Source organism: Physeter macrocephalus, chromosome 1 (assembly GCF_002837175.3).
Source record: "Physeter macrocephalus isolate SW-GA chromosome 1, ASM283717v5, whole genome shotgun sequence".
NCBI lineage: Eukaryota > Metazoa > Chordata > Mammalia > Artiodactyla > Physeteridae > Physeter > Physeter macrocephalus.
In genome coordinates, this window is record NC_041214.2 from 32,921,166 (window position 1) to 32,936,264 (window position 15,099).

At 46.4% G+C, this 15,099-nt stretch overlaps 1 protein-coding gene and 1 non-coding gene across 2 annotated transcripts in view; both read right to left on the bottom strand.

The window, feature by feature from the left end:
* The window catches only part of EPHB1 (EPH receptor B1), a 437,960-nt gene that overhangs the window by 58,830 nt on the left and 364,031 nt on the right, over positions 1 to 15,099 (bottom strand). The window contains exon 11 of the mRNA XM_007108469.2: positions 5,530 to 5,777. Within this exon, the coding sequence (XP_007108531.2) occupies positions 5,530 to 5,777 (248 nt within the window). The remainder of the gene's footprint in view (positions 1 to 5,529; positions 5,778 to 15,099) is intronic.
* TRNAK-UUU (transfer RNA lysine (anticodon UUU)) lies at positions 11,662 to 11,733 on the bottom strand. The gene has a single exon. It is a non-coding gene; the product is annotated as a tRNA-Lys (tRNA).

The window sequence follows — 15,099 nt, forward strand, 5'->3', positions numbered from 1 at the left end:
ATCCTCCCAGACCGGGGCACGAACCCGCGTCCCCTGCATCGGCAGGCGGACTCTCAACCACTGCGCCACCAGGGAAGCCCATGTGTTTCTACTTTAAGTCATTAAAGACTTCACTGAGCTGCTTCATTTTCTGATTTGTTTGAATGTTTAGATCAGTCATCTTATAGATTCTGGTGTTGACAAAGGGCAAGAAGTGATTAAAAGTTCAGGCTTTGGAGCCAGACAGACCATGGTGGGTCCGGGCTCTGTCTCTCACTGGCTGCATGCTCTTGGGCAAGTTATTTAACCTCCAGAGCAGTGATTCCCACATCTGTAAAATAAGAACAGAGTGCCCATTCTTCCTGAGATTTGAGATTCAAGGTTAAATGAGATAATACATGTGGAGGGCTTAGCTCAGTGCCCCAGTGAATACTAAGACAGCAGCAATGACTGCTGGAATTATCAGCAAGGCCATAATGTCTCACAAATCAGCTCTCCCATGAACCCCAGATGCCTGGTGAGAGAGACGGAGGACACCTTGGACGAGGACTGCAGGTTCCTCCTGGCTTCCTGGGTGTGTGGGGCAGACGTCCTAGGATCACTGCCCTCAGAGAGCCTAGTTCACAGGGCATTCTGAGCTCAGCAGTTTGGCATCTGTAGTAATCATCCCCACCCTAACTGTAGTAGGAACTAATAATGCAGGCCTGAAATTAATCTACAAACGGATTTCTTCCCTTCTTGGCCTTTGAATGGCAAGTCATACTTCATGGAATATGTTTTCATCCTTAACTCCAGTCCTGTGGAGTAGGCAAGGCAGGCAATATTACATTGTTTTTATAGAGAAGATAAAGGAAGTCCAGAAAGTTTAAGTGATCAGCCTTAAATCACTCTGTGTGATTTTAACTTATAACAAGAATCTAAGTCCAAACAGCAAATTGCTTCTCCATTTACATTTCATCTTTGATCAATTGGTAATGGCTGCCTCAAATGTTGTGTGGAGAAGTCTGTGTATAAGCTTTGTAGGAAGAAGATCTATGATTGATTAATGATGGCTGCCATGGCCATAGAAAGAGAAAGTAGAAATGTGTACCACAAATATGCTAGTTTATCTGAATCTTTTATAATTCCTGTCCAGTGCCTTTTCCACCGGAAAATGCTGACTCTACAACACATTTTCTTTAGAATCTGCAGGAGAATCAGATATCATGATAGGACAGTCATACCTGTTGCGTCCATAATCTTGGAAACTTAGAGATATAAACATATGAAGATTTTCTGACATGTCCAGCTGTTTTATGTTCACTTCATTGATATAAACTCCCCAAAAAGAACTTTCAGAGATATGAGCATCAGCATACAAAGATAAACAAGACAGAAAAAGAAAAACAGATTTCTTAGGACTTTGGGAAAGGATGTGATTCTGTGCCGAGCACATGGTAAAAACACAGTTTGTAGAAGAAATACAGGCTGGGTGAAGTGATTTAAACTTTCTTCCTTTCATGAAGTGCTTTCTGCTGAAATTACTTTTCTGCAAATTCACTGAAGCCACTTGCTGGCCCTTTTATTAGCCAGGAAGGATTTAGGTATTTCAACTTTCATCGACAAACCCACTTCAGGAAATGAAACCCTTATTTGATTTGTTTGAAGAGAATGAATCATAGATTTTTTTTTTTTTTTTTTTTTACCTGAAAGAGCCCTTTCAAGATCATCCAGCTCAATGCCTTTAGTTTATAGATTGGGAAATTGATTTAACGGATTTGCTCAAGGCCACAGGGTGACTCATAGCAGAGCCCAAAGCTGGGCCTCAGTCTCAGAACTTGCAACCTGGTGTTCTCTTTCTGACAACTGGCTTGCTGTCCTCTAGCTCCAGCCCATGAATGAGCACCCCATGAATGATAAATGTCCCCATTTGACATTGCTCAGTGACTTCCAGGAGTCTTCCAGTTACGACCATCTGTGAATGAACCAGCAGTAGCCACAAGGCCAAGCTTTAGCCACGAAGGCCTTATGGAGCAGGTCGACCTTCTTGGCTAAGGCATAAGGCATTGAGGAGGGCTTCAGGGCTTGTGCCGAAGATTATGGAAGAGCTACCAGGTTGAATCCCCTGAACCTGAGTGCCAAGAAGGAAATATTTAATTATGGATTTGCAGTCTACCTAACCCATGGCACAGACATTTTTTTTTTAATGGATAACTATGAACCTACTGAATGTGTGGTTAAAGAATAATGGTGTTTCCAATCCCTCCAGAATGTGAAGAATTCTGAGTCCTGCAATGAGTGAGCAGACTGTGAGAAGCCCTTTCCGATGTGCTCCCTGGACCCTCGATGCCCAGATCCTCTGAGACACCGATCCAGAGCTGGAGTTGTGGTCACTCTCCAAAGCCACCACGTCTGGTGTGAAAGGACCAGTGGGGGGTCGGGGAGGAAGCAGGTGCACAAATTGAAGACTAACCTTTTTTTTTTTTTTTTTGTGGTATGCGGGCCTCCCTCTGTTGTGGCCTCTCCCGTTGCGGAGCACAGGCTCCGGACGCGCAGTCTCCCGTTGCGGGGCACAGGCTCCGCACGCGCAGGCTCAGCGGCCATGGCTCACGGGCCCAGCCGCTCCGCGGCATGTGGGATCCTCCCAGACCGGGACGCGAACCCGGTTCCCCTGCATTGGCAGGCGGACGCGCAACCACTGCGCCACCAGGGAAGCCCTGAAGACTAACCTTTTTCCTTCTTTGAATGGTGATCTTAAAAGTATACTACCTCCCAGAAGATGGACCCTGCAGGACGGAACTGATGACCCACTTTTCAATTTTATCAAGCAGCAAATACATCAATTAATGCTGCTATGCTCCAGGGTTTGGTAGTGAGGCTGAAATTAGATTTATAGATTACCTGCCTCCGTGCCGGGTGGGGAGTCGGACATGCTTCATTTCCCTCAGCTCCCAGCACCGCCTGCCCTGGCCGCTCCCTTCTGGCCATCCTTTCCCCTCTATTTCCCTGTGCTCCTCTCTCGCCCCTAGCTTTTCTCGCACTGCCTGGGCCGCATTGTCATGAAAAATAACTGGCACCCAACCTGACCCCATGTCCTGCGCCCCCAAAATGGAACAGGTGTGTGCAGAGCAGCGGTGCGGGGTTCTGATTTTCCGCAGGCTCCTGAGAATGAATCTTCCTGTTCGCCTGTGCGTTCCAGGGAAAGAGTCTGATCACAGTCTCCAGATCGCGTTGAGAGTCTCTGTGAAGCACAGACAGGTGACTTGCAGGAAATAAATGACTCCTGATAGGTCCGGAGGCTGGTTCCAGAAAATACTTTCTCTTCTAACATTACCTCCTATTCACATTTATTTGGCTGACACGAGAGGTCTGGCTACGAGGACAGGAGACCGTGTACACTCAGTATGCTCCATCTCTCCTGCCATGCCCAAACGCTTTTGCTTCAGAAACGGTTCTTCATGCAACTAGCCTCGACCCGGTGCTCAGTGTGCTAGGTGCTGGGGTTTCTAAATACAAAGCATAACCCACACCCTCAAGGAGGCTGTACCAGGCAAAGTACGTGGGGCCCATCACCTACATCAGCTGTCCCCCACCCCACCAAACAAAAGCCACTACTGCCTAACGACCCAGACGAGGCATAAAGTGCGTGCTCCCCCTGCAAAGGTAGCTTCAGTATGTACAAATGCAGCTTCTAGACAAGTCCTCAGCTCCCTTTCCACACTGCATCCCCTAAGCTCTGCTTCTGAGCTTTGGAGCCACCAGGCAGCTGCTGACAGATTACCAAATAGGCCACGCTGACTTTGGCCTATGAACACACAGCTCCGCTGTTCTGTGAGCCTACCTGCCCATTCCTGACCTGTCTGGCAAATTCCTCCTTCTCCAATATCAGAGAAATTCTCTCTCTTCCTTGAAGGCTTCCCTGGCTTCCTCAGGAAGGTTTCAGTTCTTCTTTATGTGATAGCTCTGTACTTCATGTATGGAAACAAAAAGTATAATCCAGGCAGATGATTGCTGGAAGCTTTGGGCACTAAGGTCCTGGGGGTCAGAGGAATCTATGCAGGTTATATTCTCTAAAACGGATATAACAGGACCTCCCATCCCTTATGTGTAAGAAGGCTGCTGTCCCCCATCAAGATGTGGGGCATGTTTCTTCCCCTTGAATCTGGGTGGGCCCATCAATGCGGTTGAAGGATGCTGTGTGACATTTCAGGCTAGGTTACAAAACTGATACAGCCTCTGCCTTCTACTCTTGGGATGCTTGTTCTGGGGACCCAGTTTGCTGTGAGGAAGCCCTAGTCAGCCAGGTGGAGAGATGCCAGCTGATACCCAGCATCAACCATGGGACAGATGAACGAATGAGGCTTCTGACGATTCCAGGCCTTAGCCCTTGAGCTGCTCCTGCTGACAACACATGGAACAGAGAGGTCTCCACCGAGGCCTACCCAAACTGCAGATTTGTGAGCAGACCAAATTGTTGTTGGGCTAGGTCACTAAAATCTTGGGGTGATTTGTTCCACAGCATTAGAGCAATGTCTCTCTCATCAATATAGGCCCAGTTCCCAGCACAGGGCACCCCATGACTGTTTCAATGAGACTCTACGAATGGTCCTTTGATCTTCAGCCATAGCTACTGTTTGGTAGCTTTGGTGACATGCATAGCTGGCTACTTAGTATTACTCTGAAGCCCTTGCTCAGAAGGTCCTGCCCCATTCTTTGATGCCGCTCCCTGCACCCTCTTGCTCCCAGGCTGCCCAGCTGCCCCTTTGGTCCGAGGCAGGCCTTGCTCCGCGGCCTGTGGTCAGACTGCTTCTACCCTCCAGACATGAGCACCTCGGCCGTGCTCACTCACCCCCTCTCTGAATAGCTCTGGAATGCCCCACAGAAGTGAAGATGCTTCCATTGTGGCTGCATGTGGGCATGTTCTGACAACGGTCCTTTACAGATCTCCTGGCCATAGGCCTTCAGGGACCCGCACCTCTGCTGCAGGTGGTTGGGAGCCACAGTTCTCCATCACCTCCAGGAAAGACTTGTGGACGCCTGTGACACACTCTTCCCCCGACCTGCCCAGAAGCGCCTCCTCAGAGGCCGGGACGCCCAGGCATCAGAAAAGGGCAACCTGTTTTATCTCTGAACTGTGAACAAAGAGAGCTGTCTGGGAGGGCGGCTATGCTGGGGAAGAGGCAGAGATGGCCGCTGGCATCTGCGTGAATCACGCAGGACAGAGTAGCGGCTGGAAGTCTCTTCAGGCTCTTCAGTGACACCGATGGCCATTCTCCGTCCTCCTCTATTCACTCTTACTCATCCAGCAAGCACTTATCCGGGCCTGGCTCGATGCCGTCCTCCTACAGAGGGGTCCACATGCTCTGCTTTGTTCTTTCCTTTCAGCAGCAAATCTGTTAACCTCGCTAACATCTTCAACGCCCACCCGCATTTCATCGGGGATTCCTGAGGGGCAGGTTGTCCTCACACGGACACTCCTCCCCAGCCCACTACGGTCTGCCAGCGTCCACCAGCGCCAGCATCATCCATGCTTTTGCTCTGAGGAGTAAAGGTGAGCTGAGCTGCTCTTACCCTGAGGAAAGAATCCAAAGCGCCATTCTCCATGAACTCCGTGATGATCATGACCGGCCGACTCTTGGTGACCACGCCCTCCAGGCGAATGATGTTGGGATGGTCGAACTGGCCCATGATGCTCGCCTCGCTCAGAAAGTCCCGTCGCTGCTTCTCCGAGTACCCAGCCTTCAGGGTCTTGATGGCCACATAGATTTCCCTCTTGCCTGGAAGTTTCAAACGCCCCTTGTACACCTCTCCAAACTCTCCTGCAACAAGAACGCAATTATTACTCACTTCCTTCTGTCTGTGGAACCACGAGGGGAGGCGGCTTATCAAGAACAATGGTGCTCCAAGTGGAACGGTGATTAAGGTGGCAGAAGGAAATTGTGTCCTCTCATTGTAACTGTGACATCCCAGCGCTAAGCAGGTCATGGCAAACACAGAAGGAATACCCAAATATGTTCTCTACCTCGGATCTCAGCCTGGGTAACTAAAGTGAAATATCAGACTCTATATGGGTTTGTTTTTCCTCAGGTTTGGTTTTTCATTTGTATCCCACCTGAACAATTGAAATGAAATGGTCAGTTTCACTGTGGCAGAATCATAATTCATTTTTAGCAGAGCCTAGTGCAAGAATGTCCAGGGGTTATGGGATACGTTCAGGTACTTTAGTCCTCTGAATGAGATGTATAGCGTTTATGTTCCTACATTGCCGTGAAATTGTTCGTGTCTATTGGGTCCCTCGGAAAACAGAAACTGAGGGGTTAGGAAGGTAAGTTAGCAGACACTGTGCAGGATAAAGGGGAGAGAAGCAGGATTGCCAGAGTCCCAGAACATGGTGCAGACCTGACTTTATGAAAAGAAGGAGGAAGAAGGAGTGGGCAAGGAGAGGCCCAGATTGCAGTGCAGACCTGGTTGATGCAGACCTGACAGTCTCATCTAACCCAGTGAGGAGCTTCAGAATAAAGAGCGCCCATTCCAGAAAGGCCCAGGCCCTAGCATCCCACCGTGCTCAGTCACTGACTGGGGCTGCCAGAAAGAACTGGGTCCCTGCGAGAAAGCCGAGGCAGATCTTGAAGGCGCTGCAGCAGGAGGCTGGCAGCTACCTGCACTCCTGGCAGCTGAACAGCAAGTGGCTTTTTCAAGCAGACACGAGCTGCACACCTCCATGGCTGCCACAGCATTTAAACATTTTTGCAGTAAAATCACCAGGAGTAAAAACAATTCTGGTGACACTATTTCACAGCTGCTTAAAAAATCTGTTGAATCCCATTCAACGTGCTTTCAAAAGTTATCTTATGATTTAACTTGGTTTTGTAACTTCAGTTCTTCAATGTGAAGCAGTTTAGAATCTACTTGTAAGTGCATCGCAGAAACGGGTGTCAAAGGCCTGATAGGAGAAACATGGCTTTCTGCTGGGAAAACTTTCTTTCTCACTTTCAGCTTCTGGAAGGCGATGATGGAGCAAACTGTGAGCAATCAGATACGTTACTGGCCGAATTAGAAAAGCAAGTTAACATCTGTGATTTAGTTGGGAACTTCTTGTATTTTCTGCTGCATAGGTTGGAAGGAAGCTGCATGAAAGGATGCAAAACTTTGGATGCAAAACTGCTCCAGAGTCTATGGAACTTGTTAGAATCTAAGGCTGGAGTAGAGGTTGGCTTAAGCACCCTTAGGAAGGTTTCAGCATGGACCTAAGATAGACAGCATGTGTAATACTGGTTTTGACATGCGATCACAACTGTTTGAGGTCAGACCAAGTCTCATTCATGTCCGTAACTTGTACACACCACTGCAGTGTCTGATACGTGGTAGGTATGCCAATAAAAGTTGGGGTATCTTATTTATTATTATTTGTTTGGCTTTGCCCGTTCTTGGGTCACAAACTGCTGGAGGCTCCAAAAGAAATGGAAGTACCAGCATTTACATTTTTACAAAAGACTGTTTATGGCAGCATCTCCTTCAACAGCCAAACACCATATGACCATAACCAGGGGGATGGCTGAAAGGGACAGCCGTCCTGCAGAATGCTATGAGCTACTGAAAACTAATAGATGAGTGAGATGTATTGGCTTCAAAAATGTCTGCATTACATTGCTAAGTGAAGCAGAAAAGAAGAGAAAGTTATATTAATGGAATGTGGTCTGTAGAATATGCCCATAGGGGGGTGGTGTATGCCAAAAAAAACATTATGGAAAAAATTCATAGCAAATTTACTTTCAACTTCAAATTATTTTAAAAATTGGTTACACTAGAATGGTGGGAATAGGAGTGGGGAAGTATGGATTAGTAAACTTTAATTACTTTTATGTTTAAATTGTTACAATAAGCATTGTCTTTGCAGTTCAAATGAGTAAAATTTAAAGAAAAGTACTGAATAACAACCGCCTATCATATATGTGTGTGCTTCTCTATGTATATATATTTGTGTATATATGTATACATATATGCATGTATATACACAAGTATGTATACATACATACATATACATAGTAGAGTATCTATACATATACTCTACTATGTATATGTATGTATGTATACATACTCGTGTATATACATGCATATATGTATGTGTCTATATGCATGTGTGCATATATTGTATATATGGATGTGTCTCTATGTATAGATATGTGTCTGTGTATAGAGATATATGGAATCCATCTCTCTGACACCTCCACCTAGTAGTTATTCAATAACTATGAGCTGAATGAATACAGGTTGCATATTTAATAAGTATACTAATCGAAAAATATCAGTATTTCTTCCTTGTTGTCATACTAATGAGTTCTATTTTCTTTTAGTAAAAAGACACGGTTGAGAGTGAGGGCAAAGTATGCTAATATTTCTTCTTGGGGGAGATAGTACACCAAAATGTCTTGACTACCTGCTCTGTGCCAGGTACCGTGCTGGGCTCTTTGCATGTCTTAATCCTCACAGCACCTTCATGAGCTGGGTATTATCAGGCCCATTTTACTAATAAGGAAACTGAGGCACGAAGAAAACATGTCTCAAACCCCACATCTGTGAGGCAGAGCCAGGGATACTCCCCGGGCCTCTCCCTTTTCCTGCCATACCCCCTCTCAGAAGGTGTGTTCGGTTAGCAGTGCCACAGGGAAGAGAGCTGGGTGGATGTGAAGTCACAAGGCAGGGACCACTGTGTTCCAACTGTGCAAGTCCTAACCATTCATAGGCAGTTACTGTTATAGTGACTCAGTAACCAGGGAACTGCAACCACAGTGTGACTGAGACAGGCCGGGATCTGGGACTCTTTGCTGCAGCGCTGCAGTGCTTGCACCTGGACACACCTCTCCTCAAGCAACAAAATACAAAGAAACTCTATGGGACTAAAAATAACTGCATGCATGCACAGTTTGGGCAAAATTCTGGACAAAAGATACAAAGAGACCAAAAAACCCAACTGCCACTTTTGCAGAGCCCGGAACAAGAGCAAGGAGTCAGGAGCAACAGCAGGGTACCGCGCATGCCCCCTGCACACCACACCTCCTAAGGGGTGGGCAAACCACCTAAGCCACCCCCTCCAGACTGACCCCTGCACACACACCATATAAGGAACAAGCTCCCCCTCCTGAGGTAGCTAGCAAGCAGGGAAACTGTTATTTGTTCTCACTCCCCTCTGCTGTAGCAGGGGTCACAGTAAAGCCTTGCCTGAATTTCTTGTCTGGCGTCTAGTCAATTTTTATTGATTGGGGAAGCCCAGGAACCCTGGTATCAGGACTACCTTATAGACAAATATCATATTCATGGAAAGTCCCTGCCTGGCTAATCAGATGAGATCAGAATATTTAGGAATCAGAATATTTATGGATTTCTACACATCAGTCTGGGGAGTGTGTAAAAGTGCCCCAGGTGAATCTGCTACTCCCCGCAACATACACATAAACTCCCCAGTTGAGGACTTCTGTCGTATACCAGCGTTCCCAAAGCTGGCTGCCCACTGCAATCCCCTGCGAAGCTTACAAAGCACTGAGGCCTGGGTCCCACCTCCAGGAATTCTGTTTAGTTGGTCTGGGTGCAGCCTGGGCATGGACATAGTCGAAAGCTGCTCGCAGGAGCAGCTACGTAATTTGCAGGGCCTCTGCTACAAAATGAAAATGCAGGACTCCCTGTTCAGAATTTATAAAGAATTTCAACACTGTGACAGCAGAGCATTAAACTAAGTGTGGGCCCTGCTGAGCATGGGACTCCGTGCGACCACACAGGTCCCATGAAGCCAGGCCTAGCTGCCCAGGTGGTTCTGAGGAACAGCCAACGTTGAGAGCCAGGGGTCTAAACCACCCAGGCGTATTTCAAACGGATTAGGGAACTGCTAAAGGCCCCGGAGTTCATCGCTACACCTTTGAATTCATTTAAAAGCAGTGCTTGCCTACAAGCTGCCTTTCACTGCACAGGGCCTGACACATAGTGTGGGCTTTGTAGCTGTGAGCGGAGAGAAAGAAGAGAAGGAAGCAAGAAATCAATGAAGGTGTGGCTTTGCAAAGTCCTATCTGTATAGAACAGTGTGGGCTACGTACATTCGTTTCCTAATTGACAAATGTCATGTCATTGTTTAATCTTTGTGGCTGACTGGCCTTCAGGTGCAGTGTTCCTAATACTTTAGCTCTAAATTATATCCTCTGTAGGGGTCTCATCATATAGTTTTTTGAAATTATAAAATAAAGACGTGCTCTCCTGAGAGGATTTTTAGGGCAGTGAAATTACATGAAATTAAATGGTGGATACACATCATTATACATTTGTTCAAATCCATAGAATGTACAACATCAAGAGTGAACCTTCACTATGGATCTTGGGTGATAATGATGTATCAGTGTAGGTTTATCAGTTATAACCAATGTACCACTCTGCCGGGGGATGTTGATAATGGAGGAGGCTATGCATGTGTGGGGCAGGGCGTATATGGGAAATCTCTGTACCTTCCACTCAATTTTGCTGTGAACCTAAAACTGCTCTAAAAAATAAAGACTTTTAAAAAAAGAAAGTGCTCTCCTTGGGTAGGGAGAGATGGGTTCTGTATCGTTATTGCTCTTGGAAATCTGCTCTATAATCACTGGAAAGCAGTGGCTTACAGGATGGTGATTCTGTAATAATAGCTCTTTTTCTTTGTCTGACAAAGAAATGGCTTCATATTCCCCAAGGCTGGAGGTTTTCAAACCACCAACTGCAAAGGAAGTCACTTAATCCACAGTCCTTACTCGGAGGCTGTGCTCCACCCTGTAATTAAGTGGCCCTCATTGCAGCTGGGGTAAACTCTGGCCAGAAGAAGAAACTCTGGAGGAAGAAGCTTGAGTCTACACCATCCTCCCTTCCTTCTCCGCCCGCTAGACTTGGGGCAGGGTGCTTCCCTTGTTCAGCCTCAGCTTTCTCAGCTCTTTTGGACAAAAGGAACTGATCAACTGTGGGGTCTTCCTAACAGGGCGTGGGGTCTCTGAAAAAGTGCTTTGTAAACTACACACTGTTGGAGACACAGGTGGGTAGTGATTTTAAAAAGACAAGCCATAGGTAGAGAGTCGGGTGGGAAGTGAGGGTAGGGTCATGGGGTAGGGAGTGGGGATGTGTAGTGGAAGAGAAAAGGGAGCAAACGTAGGTTTCTGCAGCCTAGCGAGACTTGAAGGAAGCTGATCCAAGACACAGCAGAGCATCTTGCCAGGGGTGCTGGGAAGTCTCCCTGCCAGGTATCTGGGCATGGAGGGTGTCTTCAGGTAAGCCCGGGACGTTAAAGTCTGGGGCCGCTGGCCCCCGAGAACCGCCACAGACTCCTAGGGCGTGGGAGTCGATGGGCCCTTTTTAGTAGCAAACAGAAAACCAAGACCTTGTGTCACTTGCAATCTGACTGCTGTCACCTGTGATCTTTGACTTCAGGTTCACATACTTTGCTCAGGGAACTATTTTTGCTTTTTGGACACCTTTCCTGTCATCAGGGCCAGAACTTGAGGTCTGTGGTGCTTCGATTTGCCATGATCTGAACTCTATAGAGCTTCCTTTCATATGAGCTCCAAAACATGGCCATCCATTTTTCATCTTTTTAAGAAAAATTCTTAATGCCTAAAAAATATTTTCAACAAATGAAGCATTAGTATTGTATTCATTTATTTTTATTTTTGTCGCACCGTGAGGCTTGCGGGATCTTAGTTCCCCAACCGGGGATTGAACCCGGGCCATGGCAGTAAAAGCACTGAGTCCTAACCACTGGACCACCAGGGAACTCCCCAGCATTATATTTAGAATAGATACTTACAGGAAATGACTGGGTAGTGGTTAAAGTTGGTTCTTTCTATACAGCTCGTTGACGGATAGTAATTGCAGCCAACCTAACTTTGGTCTGGCTGGACTGTGATTGGCACACATCTTTGCAGCTGACCTTGGACCCTCTCCTACAGCCGAACAACCTCTTGGCTAAGACTGGCACTAAACTAGCTCCAGCTTCGTGCCAGTTTTAGTGCCAGTGATTCTTAGCAGTTGTTCTCAAAGTGTGGCTCCTGTCCAACAGCATCAGCATCACCTGGAAACTTGTTAGAAAATGCAGATTTTCAAGCCCCATTTATACCCAGCTGGATCAGAAGTTTAGTATAGGGCCCCATGACTTGGGTTTCAACTTGCCTCCAGGTGATTCTGATGCCTGGCTCCAGTTTGAGAACCGTGGCCCTCAGGGCTGTCAGCTGAGTGTCATTTTGCCAGTTCCTGTCACTGCCCTCCCGGACAGCTGCTGAAATTATTCCCTACAAGTTTCAGCTCCTTGACAAAGTGAGGAAGAGAGAAAAAGTAGCTCAGCAGCATTAAATGCCTCAACTATTATATATAAAATCAGAAGGAAAGAATTTTCAATTTTTGAAAATGAAACATCCAACCTGCCAGCAGGCATTTCAAGCGCTAGCTGTTGGCTATGTGCAGTGTGGATCTACACACAATTGCAGTCTTTTTTTTTTTAGCAGCATTGTGAAGTCACAAACTGCCTTAGGGCGGGAAAAAGGAAAGCAGAGCTTCTCGCTACTAGTTCAAGCTTCTACCGGAAAAGAAACTTTTAAAGAATTAATTTAAACTAAGTTTTTAAGGTATGATTTCCAGCAAGTTTTCACACTGTCCTGTGCAAGATAGGTTATGGCTAAACCAGGGATAGTAAAACCATGGCAGACATTCCACCACCTCCTGTCCTTGCACCCAGGACAGACATTACTAATTGATCACAACCCTATTTCTCCTCAGCAGAGTTCTCCAGGTACCCATTACCAGGCTACTGGGGTTGGCAAATGAGATGGAATCTAATTAATAGCCACTGTGCCCACAATACCTAATACCTAGATGGCGAGAGTAAACCTAGTTTTCTCTTTTCTCATAGCTTTTTGTCGTCATTAGACAACCACATACCTAGATATTACTTATTTTCTTAATATAAGCAAGCACATATAATTAAAAATGCTAAATATCTTGGCCCTCATTGTTATCCTTCTTAAGGAAATAACTGATCATACTAGAATAGGAGGACCAGAGGATGGGACAAGGGTATTCTAGGAAGAACATGCTCTCCCCAGGGCATCTTTGTGGCACGACCATATGGGCATACTGAATTCTAGGAGAGTGCCGTCATTCCCAGCCAAAAGACTCGGGTATTCCAAACTGCTAGCTAGAGTTTGCCATCAAAAACAATGTCTCTATACTTAGCTGCCATTTTCCAGAACGGCGACAAAAGTGGCAGGTAGTGTGGGAGTTACGTTCACCAGACTAAGATCAACCTTATCTGGGCTTCAGTTTTTGCTCTACCGTTAACTCAGTCCAACCAGTAGCATGGCCTTTGGCAAGCTGTTCACTGAATGTGGATATCCTTACCAGTCTACAAATGCATGCGTGTGCACAGATGGGCGTGCACACACACACACACACACACACACACACAAACTAACACACAGGGCTAACAGGGCCATTATGAGAGTTGAATGAGACAATGCTTGTAAAGTATGTACATGTTGAGTGCATGCCAGTTATATTAATCATGCTTACAGGCAATATCTATTTGATTTGCTCCTCTGGAAACCCTTCCTGCTGTGACTCTTATCCAGTATGAGGCTACCCTCATCCTGCCCATTCTCGCTCTGAGTGAGCCCAAGAGAGTCAGGCTGGCAGGTGACTTTCTACCTAATCATCCCCAAGAAACACATCCTCTTCTTCAAAGAGAAATGGTGGGCCTTGCTGGCCCCATTCCATCCATATATATCACAATTTCCCTCTCCCCAGCTCTCCTTACCCAGCCCTCTCACCTCAAGCCTCTTTCTCCTTCACAGTAAGCCATCCATGGACATGCTGGATCAGCAGCTGCTGAGTCAGGGGAGGATGTGTTTATTAATTAAAATACAACTGGCATGTCTCCTTGGATGACCCCTTATGGTGACACCTCTACCTATATTTTCATGCATTTGTCATGCTCAGGGCTGCTACATACAGTTATGTAGGTTGCACACCGCATGACCCAGGAGCACCATTCATGCTGTAGAGTCCAATTAGACATGGCAGCCCTGCTTTATGCTCTGGGCGTGTCTACAGATCAAACCGATCAGAATAAAACATTGGATCAGAACTCCACAGGTCAATTGAAGCTGACCTGTGAGTGACTCCTATGAGTCAGATTCATGGTTATAAAAAGCTGACATTCTCCAAAGATATCAGATGGCCTTCTGCCCTCTCTAAAGGGACTTCAATCATTCCCATCATCTGCAGGGTAAAGAGGAAGGATCAGCCTTCCTCATTCCACTAGGCTCCTTTCAGAGCACTGAATGACTCACAACCTCATTCAACCTCTCTCTAGCCTCTCTGCATTCTCCCAAACTCCACCCAGTTCTCCAAATTCTTATCCCTGTTATGGTTTTCCCCCAAAGACATTCAACCATACACAGCAAATATTTAACTGAGTACCTGAATGCCACACCAGGCCAAGCATGGGACTCACAGAAGTACTTAAGTTTCATCACTCCCATGGAACTTTGAGCACGGTGATAAAAGAGGGTCACTAAACAAATAATTACATAATGATTAATGAGCTAATTTTACAGTTGGCCCTTGAGCAACATGGGTTTGAACTGCACAGGTCCACTTACACGCAGAATTATTTTCAATAAATAGGTACTACAGTACTACACTATCCACAGCTGGTTGATTCCAGGGATGTGGACCCATGGATACAGAGGGCTGCCTGTCAAGTTATACACGCGGATTTTCAATGGCTCATGGGGGTCGATGCACCTAACCCCTGTTTTGTTCAAGGGTCAAATGTAATTCAGTCCTCACCTGGCTCACAGTGATTTGTTATTTATTCCTTTGTTCAATATCCTCAACAATTGTAGAAGAAACTTTGGAGGTTGGTGCCATTCTTCAAACTTATAGTTTTTAGATTTTACTCTATTGGCCTTTACTCGCAAGCACAACCTCCAGTCCCACACCGTGGGGGCCAGGCAGCCCCCTTCTCCCTTCAAGGTGTTTAACCTGATGGCTCTCGCTTCTGGCCACAACCTCCAAGCCGTGTCTCCCCATCAACTCCAGCCACCAAGCCCACTGGTCACTCCATTCGCCATGTGTGGGTAC